Raw genomic sequence first — 19,109 nt, 5'->3', positions numbered from 1 at the left:
CCTTCCTTTCCACCACCTCCACGCGCCGGCCGGTGAGCGCGCGCCATCTGCCGTTCAGCGAGAGCGGAAGCGAGGCGCGTCGGTAGCTTGTGAGAAAGGGAGACCAACATCCAACGATGCCTCTCTCCCTCCCCACCGGCGTCTTTAGAGGAGCGAAGAAGAGGAAGCGAGGAGCGAGGGTGTAGTGGAGAGTAGAGGGAACAGCCTCTTCTTCCTCTCGTCGGGGGGTGAAAAACCGAGGGAAAGGGCGACGCATAAGAGCGGCGGGCCGGCGATTTAGCGCTTCATACGCGTACCGGATTTTTGCGGAGGGGAGGTTTACGTCCGTCGGCTCCCGTTGTTGAGAAAGAAAACGAGCCGCCTCGCGGCTACTGCGGGACCGGCCGCCGCCGTCGTCGTTTTTGTACCACTAGCCCCACCAAAAAGACCGGCAGCAGCACTTCTGCAAAAGCTTGTGTGTCGTCTGCTCAACTTCTGCTGTGTTTCTGTGTGGTGTCGTCTGCTTTTGTTTTTCGGGGACGCCGTCTGTGCCGCGCGGCGATCGTCGGCTCCCGTCCGTCGTCTGCTACGGCAACAACGATGCTACCGCGGCGTGTTGCCGTAGTGTGCCGGCGGCTTACGACGCGCAGGACCTCTTCTGCTGAAGGCGCCGCTCATCGGTAGCGCCTGCTCGTGCCTACCCTGTGGATTATCTATCCTTCACGACGGAGTTTCTTGTCGTCTGCTACTACTTCAACTGTCGTCTGCTTCTCCTCGATCGTCTGGCTTCCGACACGCACACTCGGATTTGGTGCTGCCGCCACAGTGGATGTGATTTTGTGATCGTGGATTATTAGTTGTCTTTTGTTTTCTTTGAACGCGCGTACTCTACAACAGATCGCGTCGCGATGAGATTATTACTACCCGTCGCGGCTACTCGATGCCCAGGCGTCGCGACCACGCGTAGCCGCGTCTGCGACTACCCCGAGGGCCGGAGGCACTGACGCTCACAAAAAAACGCAAATTAGGTCTTGTTTTAAGTCTCCGCTGGGAACATTAAGAGTAACGGCTCTGTTCTTGTTTATTTTCTCTCTTTCTTAACAAGAAAGACCCGAAGTCGTAGGCTACGGGTGCTCGGCTTCATCATCAGGTCTACTCTACCGGTTGCTGAGTCGTCGCGACCATGGTAGCGAGAAGACCGGAAAGACGGAGGTATTCCGCGACTTGGGAAGAGTCTGAGGTCGTCGAAGACAGCGCGGTCAGGTGTTCTTCGGCCAGGGACTTGCCGGGGGCGACGCCAATGACGGCGTACCATTGCCACCGCCGCCTCGCGTCGTCGGAGCATACGACGTCGAGGGACTCGAAGTCGCATCCGACGACGTTGCCGTGTTGGTGGCAGCAGCAACAACAACGAAGGCGATGGTCTCGTAGCGACTCGGAGCACCAGGAGTCGTCGAACGACTCGACCACCCGAAGGCAAAGAAGACTTCGACCTAGTCGGTCGTCCCAACATCGCCACCACCAACAAGAAGTCCTCCCCGACGAGACGTGGACGGCGGGGTGGCCCCGTCCGCGGTCTTGGTGGTCGACGACGTCGCCAGCGACCACGCCTTGTTACCGGAGGACGTCGACGACGCGAAGGCCCAGCTGCAGCCTGCGGTCGTCGCTCCTACTCCTGGTTTTACTCTGCTTACTGCAGCAACCACTTCTGGTGAGTGTTCACGTTTTCTATATATTACTCTATTCCGAACACCCCTTTGGTAAACATTCTTTGTGACGTCATAGTGTAGTGCGCGATCACTTTGCTGATGCTTTCGCAACTAACTAATCGCAGTTTAGTTACGTCACTCAACACAGAGTAAAGAAACGGCTCACGGTGAACGTTAACGACGCTGGCAGAAAACTTCTACGAAGAAACGTTGATGCGGGTTTAAAAAGTCTTAAAATTTCCGATGCGTTTCGCTTGGCGTTGCTCACACTGCGGTAGAAAAAGGGGCCTTAAATGAAGATTTCATCGGTCTAAAAAAGATAAGAGGCTTTTGTATTTTGAAGGGATGTCGTAGCGCAGAGTAAGGTCCCACAGTCATCACAAATAGATTTTGCGTGCGTCGCGTCGACTCCCCTTCGAACCGATCGAACCCGCGACTCTCGAGTCAGCAGCCGAGGCACCAACCAATGAGGCGAGCTTCGATCGAGCCTTTCCTTTTTTTTTTTTTTTTTTTGCGCGAGCTCGAATCGACAGTAATCTCAAATAGCTTGCTCACACCCAAATAAGCGAAGGCTTTTTGTATCACTGTAGATTAAACACGCAGTACACACGCGCACTACTCGCTTATGACAGAAAAAAAAAAAAAAAAAGCGAAGTGCTTTGATCTACCACCGCGCAGGAAATTGACCGTTTCCAATGTCCTCCGCAGTCGATATATGTCCAGTCACTTTCGGATGAGTTTGCGGGGTGAGTGTCGTTTCCGGCCGTCTGAGCGCCCTAGCCTCTTCTTCCATGCCGCTTTCTATCAGTCAAATTCAAAACATATGCGGGGCATGCCGCTGAAACGAACACCAGTTTTGATGTCCGTGCCTTATAGGCCGGAAACTGCGGACACTTCGGGTTCCAAGGAAACCTCCGTTCCGTTGAAACAGGCCTCTCCTCCATACCCTCTCACACACAAAAAAAGAAATCTCTGTTAAGATACCAGGCGCTTACGGTTTGTTTCCGGTACGTCTATGTTGTCGAGTGAACTTATAAGTTCACTCGACAACATAGACATACCGGAAACAGAAGGGTACTGGTCTGGTCTAGTCGGTAGGAATTCGTGGTACGGTCACTTGCGCTCTTCATAATAACCTAGGACAGGAATGAACGGACACGAGCGCCAACGTTTTGAAGAGCGCAGCTAACCTTAACGCGATATCGAGTGAAGCATTACGCACCCCTTAGTGATGCATACAAACAGGAAAGCATGCGAAGGTTTTCTTCAGTCTTGAAGATTAGTTAGGAGACTACAGAGAGATGCTAAGCGTGCACCGCCCGTGAAACAAACTCCACCACAACTCCGAGCTCGAGAGCAGAACCCGGTCTTCTCTCTCTTTCTTTCTCTCTCTGAAGGTCTCGGAGATAGATGCCCTCGGGTCTGGCAGAGCAAGGAACGGCTCTTTGGGCGTCTCGGGAGAGATCGCGCGGGGTCTCTATTTTTGAAGTCCTCCTCCACGGCTGCACACCGCAGCCGACCCGGCAGGCAGCCCGCCTCCTGGGCGGCTTCGTTGCCTCGCTGCTGCCTTTCGGGACGACAGTCGCTTCACCCTTAGGTCTTGGGCCCCCTCGCGAGAAAGATAGAAAGAAGTGGGTTTGGAAATAAGTTGCCGCTCTTTTAGAGGCGGTTCACCCATGCGCTGCCGTCGCCCTGTGCAGGCAGCGTTCGGTGGTGTGGCGCCCCGGAATTTTCGAAACTGTCGATTTTTGGTGCTGCTGCTGGTTGCTCGACTTCTCTCGGAGCGTTGCGTCGTAAAAGTGTGTATACAGGATGTCGGAAAATCGTCGACGAAACTTTATGAAGGCGCGGGAACTCGTTTAAACTATGGGCGCGGTAGCGAGCGTTCGCATTTACTGCTGTCCGCGCGTTTTATATTCAAGCGCGGAACAACTTCCGTTAACTATACGCCGATGAGTTAACCCGTTATAGTACCGATTACGCCGGTAGTTGTCTAACACTGGGTTCGGACTTTACGGTACGGTAGGCTTGTGACTATTCCATGGATGCTTAGAAACCGGCTACTACAAATTGAGCTCAAGAGATTGAAATGCGTATTAATCGTAATGTGTAGTTAAAATTACTTTGCCTACTATAACCTCGTTTCGTCTTCCTAACAACGAAATGTTGTACCTCAGTGGCTTTAAACTACTACCTTCGTTCTTCCCTGCCCGGATGAAATGACGTCGCGGGTTCGATTCCCTGTCACTTCTTCGTCAGGTCTTTGTGTGGAGCGCGCGTTGAGGAACCAGTGCGATGCATAGTGATCACGATTAATTAACCCTAAATTTCTTCACCCATCCGACAGAGGGCTTGTTTCGGTGATCCCGTATTTGAACAAGGCATCACGGTCTTACACCCCTATATGCGTCATTTCTTCATTACGGTGTTGTGCGCTCGCAGTAGGGGCGAAGAAAACTGGAGAAGTGGCACTCACGAAATATTTTGTTCCTTCTTAGCCACCTTGCGACTCCGTTTACACGACTGGCATACTTAAAGAGCCGAACCATAGTCAACAGAAGACGTTCATCTGGCCAAAAAAATGTAGGCGCGCACCGATGTTTCTCAATACGCGACCTCGAGTCGGACTTGAACCCAATCGAACGCCTACACGTTTCCGAAGTATAATTCGGTTGTAAAAAGTGTTTTTGTCCTTTTTTACCCGTTTTGTTTACGTTCCTTGGTGTAGCTTTTAGTTTACAGGGCTTTTAACGGACTTTCGGATTGGTCTCTATAGAACACTCTATAGACTCCAGTTTGCTTTTCTATTGATTCAGAAGAACACGCCTGCGTAATGCGTAATCTTTAACGATTTACGGCTGCTTCCTGCGTGGGCCTTACTCGCGAGTATAAGCGCGCCCTTCCGTAGTTTCCTTTGTTAGGCATTGCGCATATTTGTCTTTTGGTTTCGTTATAGACGTAATACGCTATAACGACGTCGGGCAGGCGTAACTTCGTTAGGGTTAGCGGTTGTACGGATGTCGTAGTACACACAAACACGCGCCCATACCGCAGTTGCGTACATCGCCGCCTCTTGTTCGGGGTCGACCGTGGGCGACCGTCACACCCGCGGCCGTTTCATGCGGAGGCTCTTTGAGAACGCAAATCGCGAATAAGTAAAAAAAGACAAGCGTTTTAAAGCAGTAACTAACTTCTGTAGTGCTGTAACTAACCGAAAGTTTAGCTTTCGTCCTCCAACCGAAGCGTTTTTTATCATATTTTCTTGGCCTTTGATCCTATAGTGTCATGTTTTTGTCTTAGTACATCGTGTACTGTCTTCTGCTTACGTTTTTCACCTTTTTTGTGTGTGTGTCGCAAGTTCTTACGAGCACTCGCCGCGGTCGCCGATATCGTCTAGTGCGTGGTCGTGCCGCTTCGCCGCAGCACCGTCGGTGGGCGTTTCGTCGGCGAAGTGAAGGTAGAACGGAATATAGATCTTGAGCTGCCGATTGGAGAACATCTGTTCGACCTCAGAGCTTGTCTTGTACCTTTCTTGAACTTTTGTTGCTGTTTTTTTTTCTCTTTTTAAAGGATTTTATTCGTTCTGTCGTTGTTAGTCGTAAGGAATTCGGAGGCTCTGCATCGGCGCTGTCGTCGCCTTGAGATGCGGTGGTTTGAAGAAGGCGTTCGCTTGCATATCAAGGCTCTCTCCTTCGCATGCGGTCTGAGCAAACAGCGAACCCGCGAACACGTCTTGATTTTTTTGTTACTCCTTACGCAACACTTCCGGTGTCGTAAAACCTTAACGGAACGCGTTTGCATTACACCCGTGGCGGTAGGAAAGTCATTCTTTAGGTTCTTTTTTGTTCGCCTGGCTTTTTTATGGACTCCTTTGGGTCATTCTGAAATGGTTACCGCGCTTGCAGTACTCCTGTTCGCTGAGGCCCTCTGGCATCACATGCGTTTTGTGAACACCTAGCGTCAATCTGGCGAACTTTGGTGCAACTTCGGTGCACTTCTGCTTTTCGTCTGCTGCATTTATGTCGTCTGCCGTACTCAGAGCTGCTGTATGCTGTATATAGTTCGCAAATTCGTTACACTTCTGCTTTACGTCTGCTTCTTTCGTTTGGCACTTGGCCTTTTGTCTGACGTCTGCTATATACTCAAGGTTGTGTACCGTCTGCTATTCAAGTTGACTTATTTTTTGCGCCGTGCGCACAAGATCTGCAGTCCGGGCATTTTATTTTCTTCTCTCGTTTTGTCATCACTTGATCCTTTCCGCCATTTCTGGTGATTGAACTCATCACCTTGTAATCGCCACGTCAGATCCCTTCGCATGCCACGTAGTCAATCGACCGCCCCTGTGCCCGCATCGTCTGCTTTTGTGTGTGTGTTCTGGGCGCGGGTCTTACCCATACGTCGTCTGCTCGCGGCTTCACCGTCTGTTACATTTTGCTTTTTCAGAGCGCGGGCGTTAGCTGCTGCGTCGTCTGCTCACAGCGCCGTTTACTGTATTTGAAATTTCAAACTGGTCGTCTGCTTCTTCGCGTTCGGTTCGTAGAGCAGCAGAAGGCAGGTGTCGCGTCGGCATCTGCTCCCCTTGAGAGCGCGCGCGCCTTACGTATACTGCTCGGAACGACCTCGCTGGCGGGCAAGCACATGCGCCAGGTGTTCCGGTGCGGGGTGCCCCTGGCCACTGCATTTTTATAGATTTTCTTCTTTCTTATCTCTTCTTTTGGTTAATCTCTTGATCGGACTTTCTCGCTGCTTTAATGCGCCTCGCCCGCGGTCGTGTAAGAAAAGGCCTGGTCTAGAAATCAGATTCTGCTCAACCGCAGAGTGGTGATCTTTTCGACAGTTCTTTTCAAATGTTTTTTTTTTTTTATTTGTTCAGTTGTTTGTTACTGTTTAACCGCGTTGTCGTCACCATTGCGGCAGGTGACGTTCGATCGCTACTTCCTTGTTCTGATCTCGCAGCGGTAAGAAAATTCAGTGCCAGCCGACAAAAAAAAAAAAGTTTTAAAGATGGCTTTCAGGGGAAAGAGACAATGCGCATAAATGCAACGCGCCTTCTGCCACAGCACTATGTAAAACGCTCGCCTGTCGTCTGTTTTCGAGTCGCGCGTGTTAGCAGACGACGCGTACTTCATTTCGAACAGGCGTAATTTTTTTTCTTTTTCGTTAGTCTGCTGGTCGTCTGCTTTTACAAGCCTGAAGTTTTCGGACTGTAACACGAGCAAAACGAAAGGATGTACGCAGGCACGTAGGCAAGGGGGGGGGGGGGGGGGGGGGGGCCCGCCCCCCCCCCCCCGAAATTCATCCAGCTTTCTATATTTCCAGGCAACTTTTTTTTTCTTTTTGCCATGGAAAGGCTTTCTTTCGAACAATTAGGCCTTGGGCCCCCCCCCCCCCCCCCCCGAAAAAAAATCCTGGCTACGTGCCTGGATGTACGAATAAAATAAGCGCATCTTCGCGAACGCGCGACGGCTGTTCATCCTCGGAATAGATTTCGTCCCATTTGCGCCGATGACTATATTTGTTATCGTTTTTCTTTCTTTCTGCAAAAAACACGGCGATGAGTTCCTCGCGAGATCAACGAACCCGTCCTTCGTTCGACGTTTCCATAATCTCACCCCCGCCCAGCCTCGTGCGCTGGCGCCACCTATGAAGGAAAGATCCGCCCTCCTTACTTTATGTTTAGCTTATACGCGTCCACATCGATGATGGAGTCGCGAAATAAAGCAAGTAAAAGGACTAGGTAATATAGTTGCTGTTTAGACACCGCGTCCATCATCATATACTACGTTGAATGAAAAGACCGGCCTTCGGCGGTTGGTGCGGGCTTGCTCTCTTGTGTACTTCTTTTTCTTCGATCCTGTAAACCTCGGTGGGCCCACCGTTCTATGTGTTTATGCGTTGCTGAGCTGAGCTCACGGTGAACGGTACACCCCCCTCCCTTTTGCACCGACCAACGGTGTTTCTTGAGCAGACGACGGAGTAACCGCACATAAGCTTTCAGGAATGGTGTTCGTGGAACGCCAGACGGTTTTGGTCGATCGGACATTCGCTGTGGTGTTTTATGTTTTTGTATTTCGCTTTCTTTCTACGCGGCGTCTGGTCGCACTCGTTTAGTGCTAAGCCTTCTTTTCCATAGCACTTCGCTTTCGTGCGTACCCGTATGATTGAACGAATTCCCGATGTCTTGCTTTGCTCTTTTTGTTGTTGTTTTCGAGAAAGCGCTGTTTAGAGAAATCGTTACATGGGCGTACTGTTAAAGAGGCTTATTGACTACGTTCAGTTCAATCGCGGTTACACAATATATGACGCTGTGTGGCGTACAGCTTCCAGGGGCCTGGTGTTTGTGTTTAAAACACATCGGAACGACGTTTATCGTTATTTCCCGATTCGATGAAACGTTTAGTGGAGTAATAAAGAACTTATCGATAGTTCCGTCTTGGTCCCATAGAGGGCGCAGCGGCGAAGGGGTGATCCGCATGTTTCGTGTAGATAGCTCAACTCTAGGACTCCCACATTGACGCAAAATGTTATCGGAGCTTATGCATAGCTTTTTTGGCTCAAATGTTGAGTAGAGAAATAAAAACAAAAACGCAGCCGCGTGTTCTAGAATCAGTTCGTTGAACTCTCAGTGCCATGGCGATTCGGTTGCTTCTTTAACGTTATGTATACATGCTGTTCCTGCGATAACTGCACCATACGAACGTGAAAAGGCGTGAACAACGAGTTTTGTTGAAAGAGAGCTCAGGAGGGGTTCTGACACCAGCGTTATATACTAAAGATTCTAGCGTGGACAGCTGCTGGACTTTCGTTTGCGCTTTGTTTGCGTTCGCCGTTTGGAAAGCAAAGCACTGTTTGTATGAGTGTGTCTGCGGAGTTGGGCTTGGGTGTTCCTCGGAGCCTGGGGCCTGCGCACGTGTCGAGTGATGATGCGCACCGGCTGCTCCGCGCATGCGTAAACAACGCGGATAGGCGCGCGCGCGCGCTCTTCTAAGCGTTTGTTTACTCTGACGGCACAGCCGTCTGTGTCTCTCTCTACGGCTGTGACTTAGTCGTGTTAGTGGTCTCTCGCTTCATCACTTTCCCCCAGTGTTGCTCGTTTTGCGTGCATTTTTTTTTTTTTTTTTTTTTGCTTCTCTTCTTAGAAAGTGCACACCATTCCTGCTTCCTCTCTAAACTTCGTTTTCTTCCTCCTTCTTTTAGGCGGTGTCCGTATTTCTGCGCGAATTTTTAATTTTTTATTTAAGAAGAAATCGCTCCTGAAGTCACTCATTGTTGCCCTGTCAGAGTTGAGCGTCGTCTGCATCTCCTCTTTCGTTTCACGCCGTTTGCTCTCTCTCGTTTTTCACAGCTCGCCTTTTTGTTTCTCGAACAGAGAAGTCGGCACCTTTTTTTCTCGTCTGCTCGCGTAGTAAAGGCAACGGCTATGCTGAAGACCAACGACGCGACCACCACACTGTCGTCTGCTTCTTGTTTGTGTTTTTCCGATAGCCGCACCGTTCGCCGGCCTTCTGCTTGTCGTCTGCTTCGCGCTTGTGTGGTCTTCTGCTTCGTCTTCTTCTTCTGCGAGGCGCGCAGCGCCGCCTCTTGAGGGCGCGAAAGTTGCAAGAGCAGGTCGCGGTTGCCGATGCTAACGCGCGCATTGTTAGCGGTGCCCCCCTCCCCCTCCTTTTTTTTTTCGGGGCCACCGAAGTACGCCCGCCCGCCTCCCCACGGGGAGGCGCTGATGGATGTAGGGCACATGCTTCGGCGCGATACTTGTCGAGTGAACCGCTTCGAACTTCCGCACTCGTATTCTTTTTCTATTATTTCGTTCCTGCCATCGTGTTTTCTGGACAGTGGCTATTCGTCACTTTCATGTCCAGCCTTACAGGGTGACAATTGAGCCCATTGAATAGCCGGCTCGCTTTCGTGGTGGTCTCCGAAGCAGACGAGAAAGCATTGTACTGTCGTCTGGAGCTCGTCCTCGCGTGACGTCATCGTTCCCGTTATTTAATTCCTGACGTTTCGCGTCGTCTGCTCGCTCTCCGTGTTGAACCAGACGACCGCTTGAGGTGTAGTTGATTAAGAACGATTGTGACGTTTTTTTTTTTCGAATGCGCCCGCGTGTATTGATTGCGTCGTTTCTTTTCCGGCGTTCCTTAATTGGCGGTTACCCGGATGTAGCCGGCAAGGTCCCGCTCCCGTGTTCTTGTTGTCGTCCTTTATTGCGAACGCTGACGTAATGACAGCGCTCTCCGCGATTAAGCGGTGTTACGCGTTCGGCGCATAAAGCCTTCTTTTTTTTTTACGCCCATTATGCGGAGCACGTTTTTTTGTAAGCAGGAGCTTAACATGATTCACTCATCGATTACCGGCGGTTATTAGCTTTCAGTATCGGCTGCGCGCGACGGAGCGAGCACCCCTGCTAGCCCTTCGTCCGGTTGCGCTTGATGACTTCGGCGAGCGTTGGAATGTCCGGAGGGGTTCGAAAGAAGCGGGCGCGAGGAATTCTGGTCCGGTTGTCGGCTCGTATAGTATAACGTACGGAGCGCGGCAAGTTCCGGTCTTTGCTTGGACCGCGATATTTCGTTTTCTGTTTTCCTTCTTTATTTGCGAGCATTCGGTGCCCCGAGGGAGTTGGCGCTAATTTGACACTTCATTTATCCACCTAGCTCCCGCGTGCTGCGGCCTACGCGCTGCCTTCCTATAATCGATGACCATTTTTTCCGGACCCGGTAAAACGTGTCGTCTCTTTTCTTCTTTCTTTCTTTTCCTTTTCGCTATCGATTCACAGACGTCTCCCCTGCATGGGTCGGAAATCCTGAGCGCGACATTACGTGGTGGCATTCCCCCGTCTCTCTTATTAAGCGCGTAGTCACCTTGCTCGCTGACAGAACCTTCTTCTCCTCTTATTTCCTTTATTTCTTCGTCACCTTTCGCATCGTTATTTTGCGTTTTTACGCGTTGCGTTGCTTGCGTCTTGTCCTTTGGCGAGGTGGGAGCGCGTCGTCCTGCGGCTATATGATTGCGTGCGCCGCAGTTACCTCCCTTTTCATCACCGTTCCTGTAATAGTCGTCTGCTCAAACTCTCTCAGTCGGTGTGTTCTTTGTCGTCTGCTCTCGCGTAGTGTCGTCTGTTCAGATCTCGTGAACGTCATCTGCTCGAAATCTTTCCGTTGTCGTCTGCATTACTTTTCGTTTCGCCTGCCTTTTCAGTGTAAGGGTAATTCCATGTCTTCTGCTATCGCACCGTTCGTCTGCTCACTGTATATGGCAGCGCCATTGCTTTAGCGCTTTGCCGTCTGCACTTTAAAAAACTCCACGTTTCCCTGCTAGTCAACACGAATGGTACAAACAATCGATGACGTCATACAATGCGCCTAACGTCCACTAAAGCACTACAGAGTGTTGTAATACTGGATCGAGAGTAATTACGAAGTAATTCAGTCAATGTAATTGAGAGCAAATAGGGGTAATTTGCAATGTAATTGAAAATGACGCTTAAATAGTACGGCCGTTAAAATAGTGTGCAGACACAACGGCTTTCACCGTGAAGTCGTCTGAGCACGCTATAAAGGATCCGTGTGAAGTTTTGTTTTTAAAACTGTTATGGTTTTTCTAGCCAATGTTACTTTGCTGATCAAATATCAAACGTTACTTGGAAGTTGTGTCGTCTGCTGCGCAAGTTCAGCGCTATAAAGAAGCTAATAGTTATTTTAATTTTCCGTTCTTTTTCTCCCCACCCCCTCTCAGGTCCTCGGCTCCGGCGTTTTCGAACTCCGGCTCGGCTCCTTCTCGAACCCTTCGAACCGCGACTCCCAGGGCGCGTGCTGTTCGACGGGGCTACCCCCGGCCACCGAGGGTACCCCGTGTCCGGGTAGCCCCTGCCGGGTATCCTTCCGCGTCTGTCTCAAGCACTACCAAAAGACCGTGGACACCGACTCGCCCTGCACGTACGGCGAGCTCAGCACGCCCGTTCTCGTGCAGTCCACGTCGGACGGCGCCATCTTTAACGCGTCACGGCCACCCATAACGTTCCCCTTCGAGTTCTCATGGCCCGTAAGTATTTACTTCTTTTTTTTTTTTAGACCTTGTTTGCGCGGGATAGACATCTTCTTTAAGGTGGCTTGGGGACTGTCGTGACAATTGCTTCTTTTGAAAATGTGATCACTTCCATTCGACTTGCACGGGAAGATGGGCTTTATCTTACGGTAATTAATTTGGCAGCTGGTGCACTGAAAACGGACTTTGAGAGGCTGTGTACTTCTACGTGCCAATATCTACTGTATGCGAACGTTTAGCAGACATTGAAAATTAACTCCTGTAGTGACCGAGCCCGAACTCCGCGTCCGAACTCCCCGACTTCGTGGAAACTGAAACTATAGGTTTGACGCTGCGCGCTTAATCTTTTCGATCGATCAACGCATCCATTTTACCTAATGTCGAGGCGGGGTTGTCACAAAGCGTGCGTTGGCGGCGTAGACAAATCTTATGAATGCTGCGCTAGAGGCAGCGGTGACAACTCAGCGTCATATGAGATGGAAGTGAAAAAAGAAAAAAGAACAGCACCTTAGGTAGGAGCTTTCGGTAAGCGGTACAACCGTCACCGTTGCAATCTAATTCGCTATCATTACGCTCTGACAATGCTGTAATCGTTAGCATCCATTTGTACCTTACGTGTGTCTAATGGACGTGTTGTATCTTTTTCACCTTCCCAGGGCACCTTTTCGCTCATCATCGAAGCGTGGCACGAAGGACCTGCGCCCGCCGGTGAGTAGTCAATCAATAATGTTATCGACGAATCGATTATAGTTCCATTGGGCTCGGTTCCAACATTATCACGCGCGCGGGCAGAAAAATGTAAGCGCGGACCGAGAGAGCAGTGTCAATCCGTTCTCCAATTACCGGGCATTACGCCACTCTCCTGTCATGTTTAGTCGCCATTCCTTATCGATTAATAGCTCGTTAAGACGCTTACAAATGTGTCGTAATTGCCGGGGGTGTTCTTTAATCAACGCTTTTGTGTGTGTGTGTGTTTTTTTTTAATAGATGCGGCGTTTAGTTACGAAACCTCCAAGAATACTTGACAGGCGAGGGTATGGAGCGATACAAAGTATTCGAAATTCACATTAATAAAGACACAATTTGTGAGGGTTCCCGTGCCGCTCCGTGTGTTGGTAGACTGCCGTCCACGCGTTCTTGTGTGTTTGTTTGATTTAATATGTCCGCGTACGCAAATACGGGGGGTGGATCGTCGGCCTCCTTTTTAACCACATAATTACACCCCACGGGAGTCCCCTCTCACTCGCTTGTGTCCTTGCCTCATTATAAGCGGTTAAACGCGTCGCGCTGCGGCACCTTGCGTGCTTACCTGCCCCGCAGGCTATGCGGGCGCTTTCTCTCGCTTTGAGCTAACTTAACTCGAGCTTGCTCAAGTGTTTAGCGCGCAGAGTTGGTAGTGACACGTCGAGGAAAAAGGAAAATGCGCCGTGCGGGGACAGCGGTCTGTTTTCCGTTATGTCCTCGTGGGCTCTGCCTGCGACGGTAATTGGCGGATGATGTGAGGCCTTACACTGCGAGGCTGGTGACAAAAAACAAGTGTGTTCGAAGGACGACGCTATCTAGCCACCATAACGACGCATTCGAAGCGTATGACTCGCGGTCGGCTGTGTGTGGAAACCTGGAAGCCATGGAAAGCCTGTTAGACAGTCATGACAATTTCAGACGACGTTTTGGCAAAGGAGAGCAGTTTTAGCGCGCTCCATGTCAGGCCTTTCTTTGTTGTCGCCTTTCGCGTGACCGCAGGCCACGGGTCGGGTGTGCTGAAACGGTGTGACCCCCCAGGGGGGGGGGGTGTCAAAGGGGGGTCGCGGAAACCTTACGGCTAACAAGCCGGGGGGTGGGGGATGGCTGCGCCGGCGAAAATGAAGCGAAAGGCGAGTCGAAGCGGCCATCGCGTCGTGCCTGTGTGGTGAGCGCGCGCGCGCTGGCTTCTTGTTTCTTGCGTCTGTAGGTAGCGGTAGGGAGGGGGGGGGGGGTGGCGGCGACGATGGCATCATGCACACACGAACGAGAAGAGGAGAGCGCGTTTGGCAAGAGTGCTCCGGCGGTATGGTGTGAGAGTGAGACCAACACCGTCTAGGAGGCGCTGGTGAGAGTAACTGGTTGAGGATGAGGAGGTGATCGGAGACTGAGGAGAAGGGGAGGGAAGGTCGAGGCGCGCGAACAAGGCGAGAAAGACTCGAAGGATGCGAAGGATAAAAAGATAAACACGAAAGAAATGGCGGAGGGTCGGAGGGGGCGCCGGGGGAAAATGGACCGTGAGAATCTTCGCCGCCGGAGTGTGCGGGCAGCTTTGGAGGCAAGGCGAGGACCGAAGCAGGTTGGCTCGGCTACACATACACGGAGAGCCCGAGCGGTGGCGGCGTTTGTTGTCGTGTCGTGCAGTGTAGGCAGGTAGCGAGGATTGAAGAGAGGGTGGTGGCTTGGGAAGGACGCGCTTTTTGCTGTTGCTACGACGACGAAAGGAAGAACGCTGTGCTGCTTAGTTGAGGAGGGCCCTCCCGCTGATTTGGTTCTCTGCTTCCTTTTCGCGTAACCTTCTGTGTGCTGGTTTCTTTCTTGCTCTCGTTTTGCTAAGCCCCCGTGAAAGGGAGACCCACCTTTACCTCAAGATACCCTCCGTTTCCCTCCTCCATTGGTCCGCGTCATCTGTTTGTCCTATCTGACCGTCTGCTAGCGTCCTGCTGTCGTCTGCTGCTTCCTACCGAAGCGAAACTCCTCCTGTCACCTGTTAAAAGGAGGGCGCGGCTAGCGGCTATAGGCTAAACTGCCTCAAATGAGATACTTTTGAGGACACCCCGCTTGTCCTGCTGGTTGCGAGTGGGTCTGGTCCCGTTCCGTAATTGAACGGCGTTGTTGTCACCGCGTCGTCTGCTTCTGACGTCTGTTGATCCACTGCGTGAACAGACGGTATCGGTTTGCCAGACTGGACAATCGGAAATGCAGACGACACGCAGACGCCTGACACTTCTGCACTGGATATAATTGGCTGCAGAGGTGCTCCGTGTTGTCACTGCGCCGCCGCTCTTGAAGGTGTTGATCTTGTATGCGTTACGCAACGATGTGAGCAGACGACGTCCGTAGCCAGAGGGACGAATCGAAAGAAGAAGCAGACGACACAACTTCTACTTCTTTCGACGTCAGGTAAAAGCAAACTGGCTTCCGAGATACGTGCTCCTTTTGTCGTAGAGCAACGAACGGAGGAAACAATGAGGGATGATGTACTACAACAGCGTACCGTCAAGAGCGTGGAGCTCCGAGAGTGGCGGCGGCGGCGGCTTAATTGGCTGGTTACCGCCGCCGCTGATCGGGAGCGCGCCCCCCGGGCGCTCTCGGGGCTTTTCGAGAGTCACGTCACGTGACCCCTCGCGCGCGAGAGGAGGATGTTTCGGACTGGCCTTTTGGCAGGCAGCGGAGGCTGCAACAACTACTGGATGCAAGCCGAAGGCATTTAACTTTGCTCTCGCTCGCCGGGCGCTCGCTGTTTGTGTTCTTTTCGTCCGCTCGCCGAGGCGTAGTCCGAGGAGCGAAGCGCGGCCACTGGGATCGGCGGCGGCGGCGGCGTTTTCTTGTTAATCTTCGTAACGGGGCAAGCCGGTTTGCTCGCAGTGCTGCATAGCGCTTGTACGACGGCGGCGAGCGGTGCGCGAGCGTTTCGCAGCGAGCCGCTGCGGCGGAAAAAGAAGACCAAAAAGGCGTGCGGGACAAATACGCGAGCCGCGTGGGAAAATGATGCCTCGCCGCTCTCTTCGTGGCTTGGCTGCTGCTGCTTGGGTGCCTTCCATCGCCGCCGGCCTGATTGGCCGATGCGGAACAGGCCGCCGTCCGCGGCCTGTCGTCTGGACGTCGTCTGCTGCCGGCCGCTGTCCTTGTCGTCTGCTCGTCTTCTGTTTGTTTATTTATTATCGTCTGTTCTCTTGTAAGCGTCGTCTGCTACTTGGCGATACTTCAGACGATCTCTCTTTGCGAACACGCAGCCGTTTTATACGGAGGGATCAATGAAACGTCTTCTTGAGCGTCGTCTGTCACATATGTGATTGACGAACAGACGTGCCATTTAATCCAACAAGGTGTGCACACTGTGGGAATGGCCGTGGTGCCTGTCGTTGTCGTCTTCGTGGCGTCATTAGTCGTTGTTGGCCTTATTGGACCAACTACCGAAGTTCTTGTAGAACACTTAGAGGTTCTCCTTTAGTAGGTACTTCGATGTTTTTCGTCTGCTCCGCCCAACCTTTTAAGTTACGTTCCATTACGCGGTTTGGAGTAGCAATCTACTCGTAACGATCGTCTGCTCAAACGGCGCAAGCAGAAGGCACGAACAAAGTCGGCCGGAAGAGAGCTGTAAGCGCAGGGCTTCCGTTTTCCCTTCCGCTGTTCACGCTGCTTCGGATGAACACTTACGTGTTCAACAAATGCTGTCTTGGTTGCGAATGTGGGCGGGGCGCTGTGGCTTTCTCCGGTCTCGATTTGTTTGAGCTCCAAAACCGTAGCCAATCTCTTGCTCTCTCTCTTTCCTTGAGAACCCAATCGAGGTCAACAGTTCATTTGTTCCCACTTTTCCGGTGCAATTCCTTTACGGGTGCGCGTGTGTGTGCGCGCGCGCGTACGCGCCGCTGCACGAGCAGACGAAACGCCCAGACGCCGCCGCGGTTGCATGCGGCGCATAAAACACAAACGTCGAAACACAAACCTGCTCCGGGTCTCACGCTTCCGGGTCGATAGAGAACAACCGTGACCGAGTTTTAGACGGGAAAGGGCCGAGGGATGCCCCCGACGTCGACTTCTTCGCATCGTCCGCGGGAACCGAGACGCCGCCCTCGTTTTAATCTACTCGTCGATTGCTCGGGCTCTCGCACGAAACTTTTGTCACGTCGTTTCAGAAACGCTGCATTGCAACGGTTCGCCTAGGTCGACCGACTCTCGGGCATCGATCCTTGCGAGCGGCCAGGCCCGCCATGTTGGATCGATTAAGCGGTCATTACGTTATCCCACAGGCAATTAGCGGAATTCCTCGCATCTTTCCCGTCCGCACTCGTAACTCACGCTTATTACTGTCACCGGCGCTTTAATTAGTCGCTCGCGATCCTCAGTATGGCACGCCGACGTAACAACGCGGTAGTGTACATGGTTATAATAGCTACGTCGGTGATCGTCTGCTCATTTCCATCCGATAACCATCGTCTGCTCGCTGTAGCAGAAGGGTTGTCTGCCCGCGTTTTTTTTTAACCACGCCTGGCCGCGCGGCGTCGTCTGCTTTTCGCGCATATAAAAATGCCGTCGTCTGCTCGCGCGTCGTCTGCTAGCTGGCAAGCAGCGCTGGCTACGCACGCAAACGAAGCGCTCTCGCTTGCTCACCAGCGAGCGCTGAGCAAGAAAGCCGCCGGAGCGAGCGAGCAAGGAGGGCCGGCTTAGCGAGCCGGCGAGTTGTGGGAAAATCGGGCTCTTTCGAGGCCGATATAATTTCTTCGCGCTGCGCTTGGCTGCCTTGAGGGTCGCGGTCTCACGGACGCAGCCGCCGCCGCCGCTTCTTCTTCATAAACTTCTTTTTCTTTCTCTCTTTCGGGTCCTCCACCTTAACTTGGTCGTCGTCGCCGTCGCTGTCGTTCGCGCTCCCTTTCCCACTTATACACCGCCTTGTTTCGCTTCGCGTGGCTTATTTTTCTTGTCGTCTGCTCGAAAACTTGTCGGTCGTCTGCTCTTTTTGTTAGGCCTTTTCCCTTCTGTCTCCCTCTCCCTATTTTCCTGGCTTCCGTTCGTCTTCATTATGGCGCTTTTCGCTTTTATTTAAGCCTCGCCCGCTGCTTTGTTTTGACCCTCGTTCATTCTTTCACTCTCTCCCTCAGGGGTGGCGCATGTGGCCGGGTGCTGATTTGCGTTTTTTTTTCTTCATAGCCTTCCTTCTTGAGTGGAATGCCTTTGTTTTCCCGGCATAGCGCGAGAATAGGTTCCTGCCACCACCGCTGCCGCCTCGGTGGTTTAAAAGGCAAACTGCAGCGCGCAAGTGTTGTTTCCTGGGAGAATGGTGGCCCCGCGGTGGGATATTCTCGTTACTTTTGCGTTTTTCTCTTCTTCTTATTCTTCATCATCTTTTTTCCACAGTCAGGGTTATGCGCGCAACTTTCGGGCCCAGGCATGTCGCGCTTCGTTTCCTGGGCTGCCTGCCTTCTGCTTCTCGTATTTTTGTCGTCTGTTTCTTCATCGTCTCCTACTTTTGTCGTCTGTTAATGCGTCCACCACGTGCCTGCCTGTGTCGTCTGCATGGTTGCGTCTTTTTGATCGTCTGCATGTTTGTTCGTCGACGTAGTCTGCAATCTTAAGTCTGTTTGTTTGTCGCTGCTACTACTGACTTTTCGTTGTTGCTCTTTTTAACGCTCGGCGTTATGGTTGACGACGCGTATTATTCGCGAGTGCCCGCATTGTTTCTTTTTTCACCTTATTCAAGCGCCTTTTGTTTTTGGCACTAGTTCATTCGTTCTCTACGCCACCACCCTCCTCCTTTTTTTCTCATAAACTGCTTCTCTGCGGAGGTGGGAAACGGACGCGTATATCTTCAGGTCTCTCAACTCACGCACTACTACTGTGCGATTTGCGCTACCGGGGGAGTGTAGTAAAGGGGGCGTGGTTTGTAAGGTACGAAGGCTCGTGAGAGTGCAAGGTCTCACTGTCCTTGGAGGAAAAAATGGAAGAAACGGAAGCGGCTAGCTTTCGTCGAAAAATGGAAAGGGGGCTTGAAAAAGCGCGAAGGGGCAAAATAAAGAAAGTATATGGACGAATAACTCGGCCTCAGACCCTGCCCTCCCGTTTCGTGCAGATGCTACTTCCGTCCGAGCGACCATTAGAAAGAGGCGCGCGCATAGATCCAGGAGTGAAGGGGGGGGGGGTGTTGCGACTGCTCTCTGCTGCGTTTTCTGACCTTGCGCGCGCCTTGCTTGGCTTCCTTCATTGGTGTTGCTGATATTTTTCTTTATTTCGCCGACTCGCCATTTTGGAGGTCTGTTCTTGTCTTATCTCCCACATTTCCCACTGGGCACCCGAGCAGACGATCTTTTCTTTTTTTTTTTCCCGCGGCTACCGCTGCGTGCAAAACTCCCACCGTCGTCGCGCATGCGTTCTCTCTTCTTCCTAAACGATACGGCGCGTCCTGACGCTTCCGCGTACGCACGCACCGAGTTGCTTTTGTACACCGATGCGCAACGTTTGAATGTGTCCGCGTGCTCAGATTTTACGTTGCAGTACCAACCAGCGGTGCTACCGGTTCACTATCGTCTGCCTTGCGTAGTATTGTTGTCTGCCGTTCCTATAACGCTTTTGGTCGCACGCACGCAGGCACGCTCTCCCTCGTGTCGTCTGCTTTCTTTTTTTCGGTCATTCGACTCGAGTAGT

The 19,109-nt window shown here is 51.9% G+C and overlaps 1 protein-coding gene across 1 annotated transcript in view; it reads left to right on the top strand.

The window, feature by feature from the left end:
* Window positions 1–292: 292 nt before the first annotated feature.
* LOC119401931 (delta-like protein 1) overlaps window positions 293–19,109 on the top strand; it is a 38,037-nt gene continuing 19,220 nt past the window's right edge. Inside the window, exons 1-3 of the mRNA XM_037668955.2 lie at window positions 293–1,690; window positions 11,418–11,723; window positions 12,383–12,434. Of these exons, the coding sequence (XP_037524883.1) occupies window positions 1,163–1,690; window positions 11,418–11,723; window positions 12,383–12,434 (886 nt within the window). The 5' untranslated portion in view covers window positions 293–1,162. The remainder of the gene's footprint in view (window positions 1,691–11,417; window positions 11,724–12,382; window positions 12,435–19,109) is intronic.

The sequence above is a fragment of the Rhipicephalus sanguineus genome, chromosome 8, assembly GCF_013339695.2.
Source record: "Rhipicephalus sanguineus isolate Rsan-2018 chromosome 8, BIME_Rsan_1.4, whole genome shotgun sequence".
Classification (NCBI taxonomy): domain Eukaryota; kingdom Metazoa; phylum Arthropoda; class Arachnida; order Ixodida; family Ixodidae; genus Rhipicephalus; species Rhipicephalus sanguineus.
The sequence above is the reverse complement of the archived record's forward strand: the minus strand, read 5'-3'. Positions and strand labels throughout refer to the sequence as shown.